The following is a 22304-nucleotide window of genomic DNA, read 5'->3' as shown; positions in this document are numbered from 1 at the left end:
CTGTTCCTCAGTCAGCAGATTTGTCTGTATTTATTTAGTTCACCAAAATTTCTCTCAATAAAATAATAAATTAAATGGTCATAAATGTAAGTTTTTGATTGAGAATATTAACAATAATAATTACAATAACATTATTTACTGGGCTTATTAATATTAGTATATCCCAGACCAACAACTGTCACAGTTACCATTCCATCTTCTTCATTCTCTTCAACTTTATACACCAAATTATAATAATCTCTCATGTGTCTTAGGAACTGGACTCTACATCACGAAAAAATAATATTATCACTATAAACCCTTTTGGCTCTAGCACACTGTATTTTGCCAAAATTAGAGTGTTTGTTAATTCTAACGCTTACCGTATAGCAGGTTTCTTTCATTCGGCCAAACTTTCGTTTTCTAGGAGGAAATCCAATTTCGTGGGTTTTATTTTCGTCCTTCTGATCTGCAAGAATTAAGCCACACCCAACAACCCCACCCATAACACCCACGTGTGCATGTGTTAGTGTTAACCCGACGAAGATGAACTCCCGATCGAGCTCTCCCACAGCAAATTTCGTGGGTTTAAGTTTCATTTTTGGAGCTTGGAGAACGAAAAGAACGAAAGTTTGACCGAACGGAAGAAACCCACTATACAGTATTGAAATCAGCTCAACTTTTTCCAAAGAATAATAATTATCATTAAATTATAGAAATATAAGTACAAGTATTATAATACAATACATAAATAGTATTTGTCATGTGTAAAGTATATATAAAGCCGTATCTACATAAAGTAGAGTACTAAACATCAATTACATAAGACATTAATCACATTATGCATGAAAACAGATATACAGATGTACACCATAATAATCTTATAAGTACCATTGCTAATACTTACGTGTATGGAGTTAGTGCCCCTAGTTTAATCTTAGACACATCTCTATCGCTCATTGCCATGTATAGCAATGGTAGGGACTGCAACCCACTGTCAACACAACCACTCTAATAACAAAAAAAACAATAATTATCACGTCTTAAAAATTATACATACATGTACCATAATAGTGCTTTATTTTGGCAATTTTGCTGTAAAACTGTAATGAGCATTTTTTGGTGATACAATGTACTTGTGTACAAGTGCATTTGTTCATAATTTTTAGATTAAAAAAAATATTTTTGGCAATTTTTTCTAATATTGGGAATTTTGCTTGTAAATTGCCAATCGCTAAAATAAAACTATAAATAAACCAAGATAAAAATAAGAATAAAAAATATGAAATTAAAAAATAAAAATAAAAAATAAACCCAGTCAACCCACTATCAACAAACTCACTCTAATAACAAAATAATAATCACATCTTAAAAATCATGCATACAGTACTCACTCTCACTATCTCTTCGATGAGTTTCATTCCTGTCCTCTGCCCAATGTCTTCAGGTAGGGCAGACTCTTGAGGCTGAGACTCAGTCAGTGAATGAGGAGGAGGTCTTTGGCTGCTCATCATTGACGATCCCTCAACACAATGAGAGATATGAGGACCAACTGTACTGCTACTGACTAGTACTATGCCATACCCTGATGAGACACTAAATAAAAATAAATAATAATTATTATAATGATGGGATGCTAAATAATAATTATAAGTGTATATCTAAAAATTATTTTTTAAAATTACTTTCTTACAATTATAAATATATTATACCCTGATGAGACACTAAATAAATAAAAAAAATTATATACTGTATAGCGGGAAATTTTGGAGAGAATTAAATTTGGCAAATTTGGCATTTTTGCCAAAATGAAATCCGCCATTTTTAGCTATTATACACATACTCAATGGCACATGGCCACTAATTTGCCAAATTGCACTAATTTGCAAACTGGTGGTAAGAAATCCTACACCACTGCATGAGATTATTACCCAAAACCACAGCAATTATCCACACAGTGGCCAACTACATGTGTATGATAGCACTATGAAGCCTTTTTCTTTCATGCAGTGGTGTAGAATTTCTTACCACACCAGTTTACAAGTACACCCTTGTTTCCTTACTTTTTTCTCAATTTAATCCTACTATTTTCTCATTTTTAATGGTTTTTTTTTTTAATTTTCTGAGCAAGGTGAGTCTGAGCAAGCCTTGTCAAAACAATAATTTGTTAGATTATTCATACATGCTCATCACTCATAACTTGACTATTGTATAGTAGCATAATTTATTGGTGAAGTATTAAAATTAGCAAGTGGCAATTTTAAATAAAAAGGCTCCAAATAAAGACTCTTCAATTATTAGCAGCCATTTGGTAGGAGATAATAACAGAAATTTCACATGCCAACCTCCACAGTTTAAAAGAAGGGGTGCACACTGTAGCAATAAAAAGATTTTTTATTAACTAATGTTGATAATAATAATATAATAAGCACACTATCATTATTATTGAGAATAAATTGTAGCTATATTACTATGTACAACCATAGAAAATGAAATAAAGTTGCCTAATTCTATTTTAAGTACTGATTTTGGTACAGTAGTATCACCCTTCCTCCACTTGATGCCATTAAGAAGATCATGAGGTAATTCTTCATGAGTAGCTTCAGTGTCTACTATTAATGGATCTTTTGCTCCAAGCTTCACAAACATTTTTGGAAGCTTTGGTTTCAATTTATCAAACTTTCCTTCATGAAATGCAAGTAACAAGAAGTAATCTACACTGGAATCATTTGTATTCCGTGTCTTTATTCTAGCTGACATGTGCCGACCACACGCACTCGTATAAAAATGAACTGCTTCACCTCCTTTCCTAACATCAACTGGTAATAATGGATACTCATGGTAAGGACGGCTCTTTAAATCTGCTATTTCTTTCTTTATTTGTTCATATTCTTCTTTTATTTGTATATTTTCTTTCTTCAATTGTCCACAAGCTACAGCTAATAGTGCCATGTGTTTAGTATCAGCAGTGTGGCCATGTACATCTTTACGTAATGGCTTATCATTACAACCAGCCCAACTAAACACACAATCTACTGGCTCTAATAGACACTCATTGATGTGAGCAGTGAGATTACCTCGTGGCATATTAGTAGACACACATTTATTGGGACAAGTAACAGGATACTGCCTGCATTCCTCATAATGATCCTTCGTAATAGAGAGGAACGTACCTTTACTACTGCAGTATTGGCATTGAAAAGGACGCTGAGGACATTCCTTATCTTCATGATCTTTGAGATATCTACGTTGCTTACTCTCTTGACATTTCTCATATCGACTGCACTTTACTTCTTCAAATTGACATTCTCCCTCTCTCTTCTCTTTATTAAGATGAGTAAATATATTCTTCAATTCTCCTTTCCATTGACATCCTTTCTTCTTATTACTGCAGTAGACCTCCAATCCATTGATAATACGTGAACACTTCTTATCGATAAAGGATTGATATTTCTTCTCTTTACACATAGGACAGGATCCATTACTAGCTTTTACTCTCTCAATACAAGACCCACAGAAATTATGACCACAGCATGTCACCAGATGAGGATCTTTCAAAATACCAAGACATACTGGACACTGTATCTCCACAATCTCAGGTAATTCCTTAACAAAAGAAAGCTCTTCTTTACTGAACTGAGCCATGGGTACTAGCCACTCCCTTGCTAGTTACTAGATCCAATAATGGCATACAATGTAATGAATATACTTATTCATTGATATTCATTTTCCTTTGAGACAATGCACTCATTGTTATTTGAAACTTCTCATATACATGCATGTACATGTAAATGAACAGAACTGTTATCAACTAAACTATACTAATAAGAAGAAGTAAAAGAAATTACTGAACATTAAAAAGGTATGTGTATAAATAAAAAACATTAAAAATGAAAAAATAGTAGGATTAAATTGTGAAAAAAGTAAGGAAACAAGAGGGTAGTTGCAAGCTGGTGTGGTAAGAAATCCGACACCACTGCATGAAAAATAGTAATCAACAATAGAGGATATGCGTGCTAAGTATATTCATAACTTTTGAGTACCGTATATTCAACCCACACAGTAAATTGGCCGCCATGTTGGACGTCAAGTTTATTAAGAGTTCAATGGGGGAAAACACATTTTCTTGCCTTGCTACCTTCTTGAGGCCTTTTTTGGAAGCTTAGAAAGCATCCTGAGGATCTAATGGGGTCTAGTAGTCACCTGAAAGATTGCTATTAAGAAATACAGAGTGGTTTCCTGGTACCAAGCCTTTTTCTATCGTTTCTCCATTGCTGCCAATGGAAAACTGACGTTCAATGAATTAATTTTTTTCTTCAAAGTTATTACGGTATGCAATGAATACATTTATTTTGCAATGAATATACTTAGCATGCATATCCTCTATTAACCACACATGCAGACAGCAGCCTTTACCCTTCATTCAATGATGTCGGATTTCTTACCACACCAGCTTGCAACTACCCTCTTGTTTCCTTACTTTTTTCACAATTTAATCCTACTATTTTTCCATTTTTAATGTTTTAATTTTATTTACTTAATTGTTTCCCTTCTTTTTTCTTAAATAAATTATTTACATTCTGTGGTTAGGTTAATTATAATTATTCATGCTGATCACGTCCGCATAAATTAAAATGGCGTCAAACCACAAACCCACACGGTGCCTGCAGCTGGATTTTGTCTTCCATTTTGTTCCCTGTGCTGTGGTCCTCAACCCAAGCCCAGAGGAGTGATGTAAAAGCCAACTCAAGTGCTTTTCTGGCTTAAAAGATTTTGAGGTGTATAGAAGAAAGATGAAATAAGAAAAAGTCTGAAGAATTTTTCAGAAATTTGAATTTGGGCCTGTTCTCCAGAAGTGCTCCCGCTACATTACAGTCCACTTTAAAGGTACCATGAGAATCGCTCAGTGAAGGAGAGCTCATCTAAACCATCTATAAGGCTGTAAAATGCAAAATAAAGGAGTTATAAGTTTTTTAAAAGTATAAAAATGGCCACCATCTTGAAAAATCCACCTGAATCCTACATATAGGCTATCGCCTATATAATTATCGAGAAGTTAGTAAGCCATTGCTTTAGTTATTTAACCATTATTAAAATTATGTAACCATTATGTGGGCATGGTCATGATATCAATATTTCCCTTCAATTTTTTCTATATTGATAAATATCAATACCACATTATCAATTAAACATCGTGAATTTTGATATATCGCCCACAGCACTACTAAAAATCATCATAGATTTAATACACAGGTCGTGTACTATTAAATCAATGAAATCATAGATAACAGAGTAAATGAAATCTAATATCTATGTAAAAATGGCCTTAGCATGACATGTGATCAAAGAAGCTTAAGTTTTTTCTTCTTACGAGTGACTTATGACGAGTAATATGGCACAATACTGCTGCCTAGATATATTTAAAAGAGTTGAGAGAGTCCAGCTAGTACTGCTAGCCCACTACATTTCTGCCTCAACCTTTCACAAAGTCGGATGGCCAGGATGAAGTTTGGAGCATAAGTCCAAGTCACTACCAAGTAAGAATTAAGAAATTGTAGGCATATTAATGAAATAGAAGGTAGTAAACTACTGGAAAATGGTTTTGTCTATCTTGAGTGTCAGCTTAATCACTATATTTTTTTCACCCTTACTTATCAAGCTTCTTCTCCCTAGTGCTGCTCTTTAAACATTTTTGCCTGATAAATGAAGGCTTGGACTAGCTATGGAGAAAGATCTATGAGTCTAGAGGACTCAGTTTTTTTTTTATTAAAAAAGTTTTAAAAATCTAATTAAAAGTTCATGGTGACAAACAACCAAAGTACATAATACCTGCCTATGCAGCGAGTCCAATGAATAGCAAAATAATACTTACTGTAGAGTACATGCTATCAAATAATGTTTATTACATTCATAGTAACTCCTAATAAGGAAGTAGGTATTTAGTAGCCCTAACCTCAGTAACCTGCCCTTTTGCTGATACCAGCAGTATGGCTGAAGGAAGTGAGTTCTCTTTATAAAAGTGTATTTTTTATCACTGCACTCACTGTAGGTAAGACTGCAAAGGAAGTCTTCAAAAAAACACTACCAAAGCTTATTAACACACTTGGGAAGGAACCCCCTTTTACTATTGTCACTGCTTCTTTATATGCTAAAGGACTGATTACAGAACAAGAACTTGAAGCCATTAAGACCAAACAAGGTGTTGAAAGAGGTAGTGAAGTGGCTTTTAAGCTCACAGACAAGATAAAGGATAGTGATGATCCTATTGCCTGTCTACTTACCATATGCGAGACATTTGAATCTGATGACATAGATAATCATACATTAAAGAAACATGGAGCAAGCATGAGAAAGAGTATATCAAGTAAAATACACATTCTATATTGATCCTTTCTAAAGACTCTATTTTAATAGACAGCACAGCTGCTATTGATGAATCTTTTGAGTATCTTGAAAAGCAAAATGGGCATCTCACACCAAAAATGGAAAAGAGGATTAATTATACATTGAAGAAACATGGAGCAAGCATGAGAGAGAGTATATCAAGTAAAACACATTCTATATTGATCCTTTCTACAGACTCTATTTTAATAGACAGCACAGCTGCTACTGTAACCATTGAGTCTGAAGAGGATGAATCTTTTGAGCATCTTGATGTGCAAAAAGAGTATCTCACACCGGAAATGGAAGAAAAGATTAAAGCATTGCGTGATAGTGAAAGGCCTGTTAATATATTAGTGGTTGGCCCAGTTGGTGTTGGTAAGTCAACGCTTGTCAATGCTATGTTTGGGAAGGATGTAGCTGAAGTTGGACTCAGTGCAAGAGCCTTTACAACAGAAGTACATTCTTATGAGGGAGAGTACAATGGTGTGAAGATAAAAATGTATGATACTATGGGGTTTAGAGATTCCAGAGTTAAAAGTTATAAAAATATTTTGTTGGATATTGCTAAGCATGGTCAGTTTGATCTAATCCTCATTTGCTTAAAGTTAGGAGGTAGAGCTGATCGGCATATGTTCTTAGAACTGGCCTCCGTCTTACATAAAGAAATGTGGAAGAGGACAGTTGTTGTATTGACATTTGCAAACCAGTTCGAGACACTCGAGAGTGTAATAGAATCTAAAGACGTGGAAAGTGGAATAAAAATGCAGATAAATGGGCACAAAGAATGTGTTGCTGAATTTCTTTCGAAAAGTGTTAATAAGGAAGTAGTGCAGGGTATACCATTCTGTTTAGCTGGGTTACAATATGAAAAGAAGTTAACTACTGTAGACGACTGGTTGAGTACACTGTGGAACACATCTATTACTCGTTCCAGTGATGAGGCATTGTCATTGTTATCGTTTCATCATCAAACATACCAAGCTCTTATTGAATTAGCTGGTTCTACCCATGGTAAAGCTATAATAGGTGCTATTATTGGAGCATTAGCTGGTTCTGTAGTACCTGTTGTAGGTATTATAATAGGAGCTGCAATTGGAGCTGGAGTGGGGGCTAGTATACATGTAGAATGGCTCAGACCAAAATAATTAAAACTGATTTCATTGAATTCAAAATTAAGTGTAATTAATTTTTTTTAGTTTTAAGAATAATAGTGTTGTTATTGTTGTTAGTCCTAATTGTATTTTATTATTATTATTATTATCATTATCATTAAAAGTATCTCCATACTTATTACGAGACACTATTGGTGTATTGGCCTCACCAAAACAAAAACAAAATTATTTGTTTACTTGACTGTACGCGTAGCTAGGAGGGTAATCATAAGGCCACTCCAATTGAATTAATTGTTTTTTCTTTCATGAAAGAGTTGAGAGACTCTAGTACTGCTAGCATGCTGCTATTTCTGCCTGAACCCTTCTCAACGGACTGCCAGGATAAAGTTTCAAGCATAAGTCTCTACCAAGTAAGAATTAAGAAATTCTACACATATTAATGAAATAGAAGGTAGTAAGCTACTAAAAAATGGTTTTGTCTATCTCGAGAGTGTCAGCTTAATCACTGTATTTTTTAATTTTTCTCCCTTACTTTGCAAGCTTCTTCTCCCTAGCGCTGCTCTTTAAACATTTTTAGCTGATAAACGAAGGCTTGGACTAGTTATGAATTTTGAAGACTTAGTTTTTTTATTCTAAAAAGTTTTTAAAAATCTAATTAAAAATTCATGGTGACAGACAACCAAAGTACTTAATACCTGCCTACACGGCGAGTCCAATAATCTGCAGTGTAGTGTGTAGGTACTTTACCTTTTAGGTCTTGGAATGACGTCAGTGGATATGTACACGTCAGGAAGGTACTTGTTCAATACCCCACGAGCACTGCTGACCAGTCTGTTAGCAATGCCAGCATTAGCTTTAATACTGTATCTATGTAATAGTAACAGCTAAGGATAATAAGATTAATGTAATACTTGAATTAGATTTTTGGACTCGTTTGTATATGTACATGTATCACTAATGCAGTAGAGTAAAATTAAATGACATTTTGATTACTATTATTGAAAACAAGTGGGCAATGTAAGCTTATATCAGAAAATTTTCTCTAGCTACTTTGGATGTAGGGTACAGTACAGGGACTTTGGCTCAATTTTGAGAAACTTTAAAAATTCGTAAAAAATCCAATTTTTAACAGAATCAGCTCAAACTTTCTATGCAGCACAGGTACATGTATACGTATGTGTATCATAAAAAAATTATAAAAATGAAGAATTCTCTCCTTGCAAAATTTGGCTTGAGACCCTGCAGTACTCTAGTACAGGAACTTTGGCCCAATTTTTGTGAAACTTTAAAAAATAATTTAGAGAAGCAGTGGCCCTTATGGGCTTGATTTATTTTATTAAAATTTAACCAAATGCCCTTCAAAATATTACTTTTCCCCTTCAGTAATAAACCTAATTATCATTATAGACAAAGACAATCTTTAAAGGATACGCCATTCCTCTTATTCTTTTGACTTTCCCCACGTCTTCCATCCAAACTGGAGACACTTTACGGACAATAGGACAACTGAAGGATACCTCACCTCCACCATTGGGACACACACTTCTCTTAATAACCTAAATAGTAATAATAGTAATAATAATAATAATAACAACAAAATTTATAATCGTCTTCATGTAATGTAATACCTTAAGGTTACCTTTGAATATGCATGGTACTATTAATTGCAAATTTTGTGTTTCGTTAAAGATTGTAATTATTAATAATGCTATATTCTTAATACCATCAAAACCTACCTCATGCTAAAATTGTAAAATTTAGTACCGTATAACACAAAATTTTCAAGGACTGTAAATTTTGCAATTTTTTGAAGATTCACGAAAATTAATTCCACAAATATCAAATTATCATGGTACAAGATGGGCAGATGGCATAAATTCGCAAAAATTAAATACGCAAAATAGATTTTTAGGCAAATTCGTGAAATTTACAGCCCTCAAAAATTTTGCACTATACGGTACCCGCAATTAAAAGTCACTCTAAAGTAGTGGCTTCTCTTTCTATTCCTCCATTTCCCTGCGTGATAATAATGAGACAACTAATGCTACTGACTTTTAGCTCAACTTCTTTGCTTCCCAGTAACTTCACTAATAATGGAACACAGGCGAGCCTGTAATAGTCAGCCTATAACAGAGAGAAATAAATTAAATCAAAAATGAATTAATCAAATCAAAAATACTGGTAGCAATATAAGAAAGCATACAGTAACAAATAATGAATAGTAAATCTGTAAATCTGGTATATTTCGAGTGATGGTAATTTTCATATAGTAATGAGACATACTAAAATTAGAACTACTAATATTTCCCTATTAATATTATTGGATGAAAAAGGCAGCATTTAAAATATTTTAACACCTAAATTATCCATTCTGTATTTTATAACCATAAAAAATTACCCAATTTTTGATAGTAATTTAAGCTTTATTACTTGTACAACTCTTCGCTAATAACAATAATAACAATAATAATAATGATAATTATATTAATATTTACTGATGGGTCGTCAGGTCCATGAGTGGCACCAGTCAGTTTCATTCTAATCGGGTGCTTTGAGAAAGGGGCTAGCATGAGAAGAGGTTCTAAATAATACCCGATCGATCTCTGCGGATTAGCCTCATGCTCTAGGACTCCACCAACAATAAAACCAGGTTGATAATGCAAACATGTACCTACCAATGATAAAGATGATACCCTATATGCCATATATTTCATGGGGATTAAAATCTGCAAAGTAGCATGCTGATTGTATAGTAGGTGTGGTAATTCAATTGAAATTTTTATTCATGAATACAAAAAATGCAGCCAAACCACACAATTTTATGCCTGCAAAATATATGGCATATACATGTACAGTACTGCAAATCTGCAATGAAGATACAATAGACCCAATACCTGTAACATTGACTTCGATCTTAGAGCCATTGGTTAACTTGTCTAGCAGTCTTAGGAAATTAGCTTCATAGTCTATATTTATGGTTTTAACAATTAAAATAAATTAAATTTTAATAATTATACAGTAATTAATTATTTTGAGTTACCCTTTAGTCCTGGTGCCTCTTCGTCTGCCCTTATCTGTGATATAGTGACTGGCCTTTGACTCAGTGTTGCCAGTACAAGCCTCTGTCTCAAGTAATTGCATCCTTCGAATCTCAAACTAGACGCCATAATAGCCTAGGGAGGGGCTTTAGAATGACCCACGTGTACGCACGTGGGCACAATAAGCCCCGCCTGTAACCACGCCTTTCAAGATGGCGAACATACTACACCCATAAACACTTTTTAAAAGTAAAATGAGTGACAGAGGAGACGGGAGTGAAGTAAAGTTTGCTTGGCACCTCGTAGAGCCTAGCCTGGAAGGAGTCATAACGAGCAAAGAGAAGCTTAAATATGGTAGGGCGTCATTTTACAATCATTTTCAAATACTGATACTCTAACACTATTTATTTGTCTCTTTTTACAATCACAGCCCTTCAATGCTCAGGCAGGAATCCGTCTCAGTCTTCTATTGAAAAGTACTGGAAGAAGTTTGGAGGTATTTAATAAGATAGGATATTTTTAATTGTAATACTATTGAATGTATTTTTCTGGTACATGTCATTTATTAGACCCACCCTTACATCCTTAACTTACATAATTTTTAATAGTATACATACTCCAGATTCTTAGTGAGTATAGTAACTTTGCCGCTACATGAATGAATCCCATTAAACCCACTTACATGTACCTTTAGTAAATATTTCATAACAAATTAATAATACATTTTGTAGTGGATGTAGTGTTTTGCATGAGAGGCTAGGCTTTAGGAAATTTCAATAATGTCATAGTTCCCATCTTTTGCATTATTGTGTTTAGGGTATTGTACATATACATGTACATGTATGCATGTGCATGTACATGTACAATGGGTATTTTGTGTCCAGTATTACATGCACATATGTAGCATATCTGGTGTATGCATGGCTGGATAGTATGCATGTACATGTACTTGTAGGTTCAGTGTCATATTCGGATTTCTCAAAGATAATGAAAAGGGAGAGAATACCCAGTCAGGCCGAGCTCATGAACATCTTTAAGAAATTGGACAGAAAGGGAGACGGATACGTAACCACTTCTGATCTAAAGCGACTATTAACTAAAGTAATTTTTATAAATAATATTACCTGTAAAAGATGTACTGGAGGAGTTTGATTATTATTATTATTTTATTCGTCACTTGTAGAATTTTAAAAATCCCTCGCTATAGATTTTATAAAATAATATGGCCCAGACTTTTATTTCCTATCTTTATTTTGTAAATATATACAGGCTACTAGTACTATTTGAGGGTTCTTCAATATAACTTTATGTTGGCTTATGTTACCTTATTGTATGTATCCCTTGGGCTTTTAATTGAAAGTTTGAGACATGTTAAAAGGCTTTATTTAAGAATATATGGGTGCATTACATGTACAATAAAAATTGGAGTTAATTATTTTATAAACTTGTTTTAGAGTGGTGAGACGATGTCAGAAGAAGAAACGGAGATATTAATCAGCGACCTGGATCCAGGACAAGATAATAAAATAGATTTCACTGAAGTAAGACCATTCCTTAACAGATTATGTTGTGAATTTTTTGCCCAAATATTGAATATTACACCTCGTGTATCTGTATACTGTAAATGATTCCTTATTTTACATGTACATTTATTTTTTGTCAATCTTCTAAATTTCCAATTGAACGTCATCGTTTGAAATTATAATAGCTGTATGGGCTTAAGTATGAAATTTGTTGCAAGTTTCACCAATGACTATGACTTGATACTGTGCAGTATGTGTATGTGTATGTACATGACAGTTTCTCCTTTATATTAAATAAATTTGAAACACTATAAATATTTATTATAATAAAAATTGGTGGGGTATCTTGAAATTAGAATAATGGTATGCATTTACATGTATGTACATGTGTATTGTCATTTTAATGGTGTTTATGTTTTGTTGTTGCAGCTTAGCGTTCCTAAATCAATCAGATCCTTGACAGACTCATAATATGAACAGATCCCTTCATTTGAGTCATGATAGGCTAAGAAGTGATCTTTTGTGGCTTTCACTACATTATGCATATTAAGAAATATTTTATCCTTCTTGACAAGTTGGCTGTCACTGCAATCGTAATCATTATTCTTTTCCTTCAACTACATAAAAAAATGGAAAAAGTAATGTTAGTTCATGCATTTTAAGTATTAAATGCAAGTGCTTTTACATGTAACATAATGTATATCATTTACATTTGTATAAGTAACATTATGAAGTCCTAAAAATTCCTTATGATGTACTAATCATGCCTTCGTTCAACTTCGTTGTATATTTTTTTGACAACAAATTGTAATTCAATAGCAATGTACGATGTATGTGCTTATTATCTCATGTACTTACATAATCACATATATGTGTCGTCAAAGAGCCTTTTGAGAACCTTGAAACCAGTGAGCCATTTAAGAATTTTAAAAGAAATGAATCTTTAATGTGCACGTCTTCATTTAAGAAAACTTGGGTGGCAGCAAATTTTATAAGATTTTCATCGAGACCAGAGCTACCATAAAGTTTACCCTGAAAGATGAAGACCAATTAAGTTACTAATAAAATTATGTTTGACTTGTATACAGTGTACATGTACATGTATATATTAATGCATAGTGTATAATAGTATCATTATGCATGTACATGTGTATATTGCTTACCACGAATTTTTCTGTTGCCATAAGTTGTCCATTTAAGTCCTTAGCGATGTTTGATGTTACAGGGGCAGGCACTGCAGTATGTACTAGCAAATTCATTGTTATCCAAATTAGAGAGAGAGCAGCTAATCCTGTCTTCATTACCATTATTATTATCACTATGAGTTATCTTGAATCTTTGTATCTCTTTAGTTTTCTGTGTGCTTGTATGATGCACTCAAGTCCACTTCTCCTTTTATACTCAGCAGCCTTGTCATAGATATAACAGTTAATTAGGATCAGTTACATCATATCCCTGTAGTAATTTCTGTAGTTTCCTATGCATGTACATCCCTTTCCTTTTAACTCTAATATCCATGAACTTGTGCACATGTGGGAGGAGTGGGTGAGGTCATCATAATACTTGTGTGGCATCTGTAAAAAATATTAATAGTAAATTACAGAAGATTGCATCATTACAGCAATGATATGGTCAGTTAGTTAGTATTCATTGTGTTAAGCTGGTGTTTGTATAGAATACTCATATATACCCGTGATCTAGAGTAGATCTACTCTTGCTATAATAGGCTCTTTGTTCCAAAGACAGTGTAATGTTTTTATAAGACAGGGTGGATTGCCCCTAGTCAATCACACTAAAGATGCTGTGTTGTAGCCATGTTGCTGTGTTGGGGCATTCCCTCCCCCCCCCAAATTTTGGCGAATTTGGTGTTTTTATAGCAATTTTCTAAAATTAAACCTTCCATTTTGAATCATTTATGCGTATGCTCAATTGCAAATTTGCCAAGCTAAAACCCTCCAATTATCAAGAATTTTCCAATTTGCCAAAATTTTATCCCTCTAAAATTTCTAGCCATGCAGTATGTGGTAGACCTGACATGCATTCTAAAGCAAAGCCAGGTCTTTAAGAGTATGCATGTGTTTTTTTACTTAAGCAAGAAAGTACTGTATACTGGTTTATTTTCACGGTGTAATATTTTTGCAAATTTTGCATTTTTTTGCCCCGTCACGAAAATCTTTCACCACGAAATTCTGCTTCTCCATTGGCAGGTGGTGCAGTCTGCATATGCGAAATCTTAGAAATGCAAGATTTGCAAAAAATTTTTAACTTCACAAATAAACCGGTATGCAAGTATTGTAATATTAATTTGCTAGAAAAACTGCCTCGGTATCGGTATTGCTTAGTCTGGTAACGAGCCTCTTGCAAAACATGCGTAGGTATGCTTTGCAAGGGGCTGGTTACCAGACTAGGTATTGCTATTATAGTGCCCCAAGCTTGTAGCCTTTGGGAAACATATTTAGCATGCACATGACAGTTTGATTCATGTAACATTTCCTTTTTGGACTTAACTCAGCATGTTTGGTGGAGCATAACATGTGTTTTGTGTCATGTTTGAAGCAGGATTATTATAAATGAGTATTATATATATATATATATATATGAGTTCGTAGTGGTAGTATATACTATTACCAAGTCTGATTAGATTGTTACATTTCTTCAACTGTATTCCATGTTGCTGGCATTATGAAATTTCTACTAGTCAGTACCAAGTGCACCTATGATGCCCCCCCAGAATGATATCACACCACAGTTGCTAATATTAATGTACTGTAAGGCCTTAGCTTTGACCTTTGGTGAACTCCCTTCACTATTACAGTAATAGAAAGTTCACGCATTTATACACTCCAGCAAAAATTAAAGCTAGCCTTTATTAGCTTATAATTATTCCAAGGTACTATTCATGTCTCGTGTTTTGCTGTTTCATTTCCTTCTTCTCTAATACCTGTACACCTTACTCACTTGTGTATATGCATGTATACATTTTATATAATTGTAGTTCCCCATGTAGCGGGAAATTTTGGAGAAAACTAAATTTGGTGAATTTTGCATTTTGACAGCCCTAAATTCTGCATGCCAATGGCACATAGCCACAAATTTGCCAATTACCAAAATTTAGCAATTTTTCCCTCCAGCATTTCCTGCTATTTATATTTTTTATTCAACTAATCACAAGCATGCATCTCATAACTGTATATTAATTGTCGTGGCTCATTTGTGATCTGGTGCATGTACATGTACATGTATGTACATCTAGTACTGTATAAGTGATTATTTTTGAGGGGTGCAAACTTTGCGGATTTTTTTGTGGTTTACAAAAATAAAACCTGCGAAAATCAATTTAAAAGGTTACCTGCTTGGTACACTTGGTAGAATTTGCGAAATTAAAATCCGCAAATTGAAATTTTAGTAGATTTTGCGAAAATTGAACTCACAAAAATTACTGGCCATGCAGTAGTAAAGATGTATTTTGTAATGTCTAGACATCTAGTTTTGTATGTTACAAATGATGAATATTTTACGTTGAGTAGTGCATGTACATGTACATGTAATTACTACATGTGGTTATAAGTATGCTCTGATATGCTGACAAAATTTACATGCATTATATAGACACTGTAGTAATTCTGTTGACTGATTACATTTACAATCCAACTTGAGCTAAAATTTTTGGATAGTTTGTGTGTGTAAATTCATAGATATTACACCCATATCTATGGTGGGATGCTTGCATATTCCTATTTCTATTGTATAGTAATTTCTACCTTATAATAAATTTATTATTTTCCTGTATTTTTATGCATGCAGGCATAGATATACATGTACATGTACATGTACATGTATGTGTTTTTTGTGTGGGTCATTTGTAAAGAAAGGGGCTCATTTTAAAGTAGTAGAGTGCAGCTTATAAATTTTAATTAGAGAATCTTGCGAAAGGCATAAAAGAAAAGTCTAAATATCTGCTAAAAGAGGTTTTATAACTATTTTTGTGTATTTTTGTAGTTGTGTCACTTGATAGTGGAGACCACTGATGATTGCGTTAGTACACTGAGAGAGATGGGTACTAAAGGGCAGAGAGAGAAGAAGAATCTTAAAGTGAATAAGAAGAAGAGAGGAACTAGAGTAGAAGCAAAAGTGAATAAAGGTACTCAACTCATGACTATATGGAATATATATATATATATATCTCATAATTATGAGATCATCCTTTGATATGATTGGGTTTATATTTTTGTATATATACCTGCCATTCAGAAATGCTGTCATCATTATGAAGGTGAATGTGGTGTTTTGATAGCCATTCACCAAAATAAAAATTTGCCATTTTGAGCCATTATACGCATGCCCAATGGTACATGGCCACAAATTTGCCAAATTAAAATTCGCCAATCACCAAAATTTAGCAATTTGCCAAAATTTAGTCCCTCCAAAATTTCCTTCTGTATGGTAATATATTTGTAGTTACATTTATGACGTCAATAATACCGTATAGCAGGAAATTTTTGAGGGAATTAAATTCGGCATTTTGATAGCCATTTGCCAAAATAAAATCCGCCATTTTGAGCCATTATGCGCATGCCCAATGGCACATGACCACTAATTTGCCAAATTAAAATTATCCAATTACCAAAATTAGCAATATCACCAAAATTAACTCCCTCTAAAATTTCCCGCTATACTGTACTCCATGTACAGTACTTTGATAATAATTATGTCATTTCTTTTTATGTTTTGTTTTGATGATTGATCCTATAAAAAATTCATTATGAACTATGAAAGGTCCCCCTAAGCATTTTACATTTTTATTTCCCTTGGACCTTCTGTTGTTGTTGTTTATGGTGCTCTACCATCACTACATTACTCTGTACCACTGAATGGAGTGGCCAATCCTGTTACATTATTCATTGTTTATTGTTTCCTTTCCTGTGTCTTGTCCTTCACTTTCATTTCCACCTGTACAATTGGGTGAAGCCCTTACTAATGAAACAGTTCTGTTTGTGGAACATGCATGTACATGTACATTCTACATCTGGTTCTGGTGAGGGTGGATCCCGTTATGCTTACATTTTTAAAATTTTACAAAGCATTCCAACAAGCAACGAGGTCTGCCTCCTACATGTCTACATATCTCTTTTTATAATTTTAATTCTCTCTCAGAGCTTTGTTTTCTATTATCAGTAATTTACCGTATAGTGGGAAATTTTGGAGGGAGTTAGATTTGGTAAATTGCTAAATTTGGTAATTGGCGAATTTGTGGCCATGTGCCATTGATTATGCGCATAATGGCTCAAATTTGTTGTTTTATTTTGGCAAGTGACTATCAAAATGCCAAATTTGCCAAATTTAATTTCCTTCAAAATTTCCCGCTATACGATAGTATCAATAATGTATTATTAATAATGTATTAATGTATTGATAATGATAGTGATAATGTTTGAGTACTAAAGGCCATCCATTTATTTCTTTTTTCTAGAGACGAGGCCTCCTCCAAGTGTGATATACAAAACAAACAAATCCGACAGTAATAATAATAATAACGACAATCCTGCTGACAATGACGATCTATTCCTCTCTTCCTCTTCCTCTGATGTTAGCAGTGAGCTGCCAGTCATTAGCCCCACGTCTTTAGAGGACACTCCCTCTCCCCTCCCTCCTCCACATGAGAATGAAGAAGAAGAGGATCAAAGAGAAGTTACCCTCAGGACACGGGGAGAGGATAAACCAGTCAGTCCTGTTCAGGAATTAGAAGAGAAAGAGGAAGAGGAGGAGGAAGTAGAAGAGGAAGTAGAAGAGGAAGTAGAGGAGGAAGTGGTGCCTTCTGTTAGTCATTCTGAGGCTAGTACAGTTACTATAACTACAGCTGGTACTGATGATAGGAGGGATGGAGTACAGCAAACCGATCACTTAGACTCTTTAGTTACTGATAATCCTCTTCCTATTGCCCCTCCATCAATACAAGTATGTATGTACGTGTACATGTACACATTTTTGTAGCACCGTATAGGGGGAAAATTTGGGAGGGAATTAAATTTGGCGAATTAGCATTTTGATAGCCATTCGCCAAAATAAAAATCAGCCATTTTGAGCCATCATATGCATGCTCAATGGCATATGGCTACAAATTTGCCAAATTAAAATCTGCCAATCACAAAAATTAAAGGGATACTGTTGCCGTGTATGGATAAAATTGATGATGCACTTTTCGTAAAATTGACGACGAAATATAATTTTTGGGGACCAAAAATCATACTTCACCAAAGAAAAATGGTAGAACATATGCTAAAGTTTCTTTGAGCATTCAAATTGACATGCAGAAGAACAGAGAGGAAGTCCTGCTGAGGTAAGATGTCAGGTAAAGGCCAGAGAAGAGCTCAGAAAGATATGGACTCCAGCAAACACAGCTACACGGTCAAACTCACCCATCAAAAAGACACTAGCCTTTTACGGACGGCAAACTTGATGAAGAAAAATGCAGTTACGTGTTTACCTCTTATTTTGGTGGAGGTAAACATAAGGCATCATTTGTTGAAGTATCAGAGCTCCAGAAGCAAGAGTCAGAGCAAAAACTGTTGCTACATTACAAGATATAAACCCACAGCCATTTTTTGTTTATAATTAATTTTTTCCATGTACTAGCTCTTCCATAAACTGCGCCCCAGTATCCCTTTAAGCAATTCATCAAATTTACTCCCTCCAAAATTTCCCTTTATACGGTATTTCATAATTTTAGACGATGAGGGAGAGAGAGTGGTTATATTTTGAGTGTACATACATGTAAGACTTGGAAAGTCTTACATGTATGATTTCATGTACATGATTTCATGTACTTGTAGTTCTGTATAATATTACACACTACATGTTTGGTGCCCCCTTTCTGTCTGGATGATGTTATTAAATAAACTTTACATCATTCGTAAAATGCTATTATTCAATTTTATGCATCATAGAAGATGCATAAGATCAAAGTAATAATGTACATGTATATAATGTATAATGTTATGTACATGTGCATGTATAGTACATGTTCGTACAGCTGTATGTACTGATTTACTATCATTACTCATTCCTATGTGTAGGATTGGAACATTATTCAGGGTAAGGGTTGTTTTTATGTGTCTCAAGGAGGAGGAGTTGGGGATGTCTATACAACTCAGTCTCATCATTACATATTATCTATCCCCGAGACCACTCAAGTGTGGATAGAAATGAAATCAGTAGCACCTGGTCAGTTAGCGATTAATAAGGCATGATAATTGATTTTTTGTATACAAGGAATGATAATTGATTTTTTTATGTACACGTATATGTGCAGCACGTGTCTGTATGCATTCTTTTGTTGTTTGTTTTTATTAAATGAACTCAAAAAATGTTGTAGTTGGCTAGCTCTGAAATCATCCCTAATTTCTGTTGCATTTCTAATGCTTTTTAATGTCCTTATAAAATGTCATAAATGTAATATAATATTATGAATATAATCCTTATGTCATACAGACTGATAAGGCATGGTAGATTGAATCTTTAACGTACATGTACATGTACATGTATGCACATGTATGTACATCTATGTGCTGTATGGACTATACACTCTCTTCTTGTTTGTATTTAATACAATGTACATGTGTAAATAAATTTATTAAAATGATGGAGTTGGCTATGAAATCATTCTCAATTTCTATTGCATTTCCCATTGCATGTTCAACTGTTGACCTCATGCTATACCGTATAGCGGGTTTATCTTGTGGATGACAAATTTTGCAAATTTTGGGGATTTTTGAAGATTCGTGAAATTAAATTCCTTGAAAATCAATTTAATACGGTACAAGATGGCAGAAAAGTGGCAATTTGCGAAAATTAATTCCGGAATGGACCATTCGTGAAAATTATTATCCTGGAAATAAACCTGCTATACAGTGGTAGATGCTAAGGTTTACTTAAATAATAACCATTCCCCTCAACACAAAAAGTCACATCTTCTCATTACCTTAATCCCATCCTCGCACCACTCAAGAGTTTCGCGATACCTTCCTAGTTTAAATGTACTCTCGGCTCCTAGTAACATGTAAATTAAATCACAAATACTACATGTACATATACATATACCTTTAATGTAAGCCTTAATGTGATCAGGTTTGATGGACTTGCACTGGCTGGCATCAGTGATAGAAGATCTATAATTACCTACAAAATACATGTAGCACAATTACATATCTATACAGAGTATTAAATGTACATGTATGTCAGAAATAGCTAGAAAAGGATTTTAATAATATTTTTGATACATTATACATGTTCTATGAAGTTTGAGCAAATTCTGATCAAAATTATATTTTTTTTACAAATTTTTTAAGTTGCTAAAAATCGGGCAAAAGTCCCTGTACAGGGTCACTGACCAAATTTCTTCAGAAATGATGAGGTGAGAATTTTCCAGTTTAATATTTTTTCCTGATACATATACATGTTCTTATGTTACTTCTCAAATTTGAGCTGATTCTGTTAAAAATCAAATTTTTTACAAATTTTTGAAAGTTGGTCAAAAATTGGATAAAAGTCCCTGTACTATAGTACAGGGTCACTGACCAAATTTCATCAAAAATGACTAGGTGTGAATTCTCCTTTTTTATATTTTTTCCTGATACATATACTTGTCCTTATGTTACTTCTCAAATTTGAGCTCATTCCAATCAAAACTGGAATTTTTAATGAATTTTTTAAGTTGCTCAAAAATTGGGCAAAAGTCCCTGTATAGGGTCAATGACCAAATTTCGTCAAAAATGACTAGGTGTGAATTCTCTATTTATATATTTTTTTCCTGATACATATACATGTTCTTATGTTATGAAGTAACATATTTCGAGGATAATAATTTTCGTTAACGTTCACGAAAATTATTATCCTCGAAATACATCTGCTATACAGTATCAGGGTTTCCCACAAAGCATGCTAAGTGAGTTAAAGCCTGTTTCATATAAACTGATAATTCATATAATTCTTCATTATAATCATTATAACCAAAAAGTCACCCTATGGTATTTCATATAGTAATAATTGATAAGTACGACTTTTAGAGAAATTTTTTATAATTCGAAAAAATCTAGTTTTGATCAGAATCAGCTCAAACTTTTTAAGCAACATAAGAACATGTGCATATATGTATCAGAAAAAATAAAAATGGCAGATACTATTCTTTTCAATTTTAGCAAAAATTGGCCTGTGACCCTATACTATAGTACAAAGTACACATGTATTTGACCTGATTTTTTAGCAACTTTAAAAATTTGTAAAAAGTTCCATTTTGATTGGAATCAGTTCAAACTTTCTATGCAACATAAGTACATGTATATATATTAGGAAAAATTATTAAAAAGGCAAATACCCTCCTTTTAAATTTTGACAAAATTTGCCTGTACTATAGCACAGGATATTTGGCCTGATTTTTTAGTGACTTTAAAAAAACAATTTTGATTGTTCATTTTTGACAAAGCACCCTGTACTTAGTCAATTTTTTAGTGAGCATTTAGTATCATGTACAATGTACACATACATGTACATGTACATGTCCTCTATTTTAGGAATAGGGCATTGGATTTTTATTCTGCTTGTTTGTTTGGACGGCAACTTATTTATAAAATTGTAATGATTGATAGTATTCACTTGAAGCAAAAATTATGAGAGAAATGTCTCTAAGAATATGACCTAATGTCACTAAATAAAACTAACTAATGATGAAACTGCAGTTCTAAAGTGCTTCAAATGATAGTCCTTCCATTAGAACTGAGAGAGACAGTACCAGTACTCGTAGGTATCTGCATTCCTAACTGCCTTGCGTGGTTTACTTCTTGCCAGATTTTTATTAGCATCGGCTCCATACGCAAAGTCTTTAGTCCTGCCGAAATTGTGTGTCCACTCGTGAGCAAGGATTCCTTCTTTAGTAGCTGAACCACTGGAAACACAGAATACCCCGTAGTTGTGAAAACCAGGACAGAGATTAACATTCCTGCGCCTAAAGTAAGTCACGTATGCATTCCAAGTAGACTTGCAGCCAGAAGGATTGATAGTGTAGCAAACTGACTTACGTCTCAATTTTCTTTCGCATTTCCTGCAGACTCGTTTCACTTTTCTTGCCCGTCTCCTTTTATATTTGCCAAACCAGGTTCTGTACATGCCGTTATTGGCGACCTTTCCTTCGGCTACCTTGAAGTTGCGGCACAGTTTCCTGTGGGCATTCAAGATATCGGTCCTCTGCTGTTGTGTACCGCCGCCTCTAAATCTTG

The 22304-nt window shown here is 33.8% G+C and overlaps 4 protein-coding genes across 5 annotated transcripts in view; 2 read left to right on the top strand and 2 right to left on the bottom strand.

The window, feature by feature from the left end:
• Positions 1-73: 73 nt before the first annotated feature.
• LOC100638686 (RNA 3'-terminal phosphate cyclase-like protein) lies at positions 74-10694 on the bottom strand. Its single transcript, XM_019998323.1, has 9 exons — positions 10516-10694; positions 10370-10441; positions 9971-10146; positions 9528-9599; positions 8907-9031; positions 8223-8342; positions 1374-1575; positions 887-990; positions 74-264 (listed from the first exon to the last, which is right to left on the bottom strand). The coding sequence occupies exons 1-9, from the start codon at positions 10640-10642 to the stop codon at positions 132-134; spliced, it is 1131 nt and encodes a 376-aa protein (XP_019853882.1). The 5' UTR covers positions 10643-10694; the 3' UTR covers positions 74-131.
• On the top strand, positions 5892-7587 carry LOC109583126 (uncharacterized). Of its 2 annotated transcripts, XM_019998321.1 has the most exons (4): positions 5892-5979; positions 6029-6343; positions 6394-6525; positions 6574-7587. In XM_019998321.1, exons 1-4 carry the CDS (start codon positions 5967-5969, stop codon positions 7506-7508), a joined length of 1395 nt encoding a protein of 464 aa, XP_019853880.1. In that variant the 5' UTR covers positions 5892-5966; the 3' UTR covers positions 7509-7587. The 2 variants fall into 2 exon arrangements, with proteins under 2 accessions (XP_019853880.1, XP_019853881.1); XM_019998322.1 differs by lacking the exon at positions 6394-6525 and having other exon boundaries at positions 5893-5979.
• A 10-nt stretch (positions 10695-10704) lies between the features above and the next one.
• Positions 10705-22304, top strand: part of LOC105313306 (EF-hand calcium-binding domain-containing protein 7-like) — a 17461-nt gene continuing 5861 nt past the window's right edge. Inside the window, exons 1-7 of the mRNA XM_019998320.1 lie at positions 10705-10867; positions 10944-11009; positions 11469-11614; positions 11968-12054; positions 16036-16177; positions 17507-17991; positions 19110-19257. Coding sequence (XP_019853879.1) covers positions 10768-10867; positions 10944-11009; positions 11469-11614; positions 11968-12054; positions 16036-16177; positions 17507-17991; positions 19110-19257 — 1174 coding nt within the window. The 5' untranslated portion in view covers positions 10705-10767. The remainder of the gene's footprint in view (positions 10868-10943; positions 11010-11468; positions 11615-11967; positions 12055-16035; positions 16178-17506; positions 17992-19109; positions 19258-22304) is intronic.
• LOC109583127 (uncharacterized) lies at positions 12356-13711 on the bottom strand. Its single transcript, XM_019998324.1, has 3 exons — positions 13200-13711; positions 12895-13068; positions 12356-12653 (listed from the first exon to the last, which is right to left on the bottom strand). Exons 1-3 carry the CDS (start codon positions 13341-13343, stop codon positions 12447-12449), a joined length of 525 nt encoding a protein of 174 aa, XP_019853883.1. The 5' UTR covers positions 13344-13711; the 3' UTR covers positions 12356-12446.

Source organism: Amphimedon queenslandica, unplaced genomic scaffold (genome assembly GCF_000090795.2).
Source record: "Amphimedon queenslandica unplaced genomic scaffold, v1.1 AMPQUscaffold_13324, whole genome shotgun sequence".
NCBI classification, from domain to species: Eukaryota; Metazoa; Porifera; class Demospongiae; order Haplosclerida; family Niphatidae; genus Amphimedon; species Amphimedon queenslandica.
The sequence above is the reverse complement of the archived record's forward strand: the minus strand, read 5'-3'. Positions and strand labels throughout refer to the sequence as shown.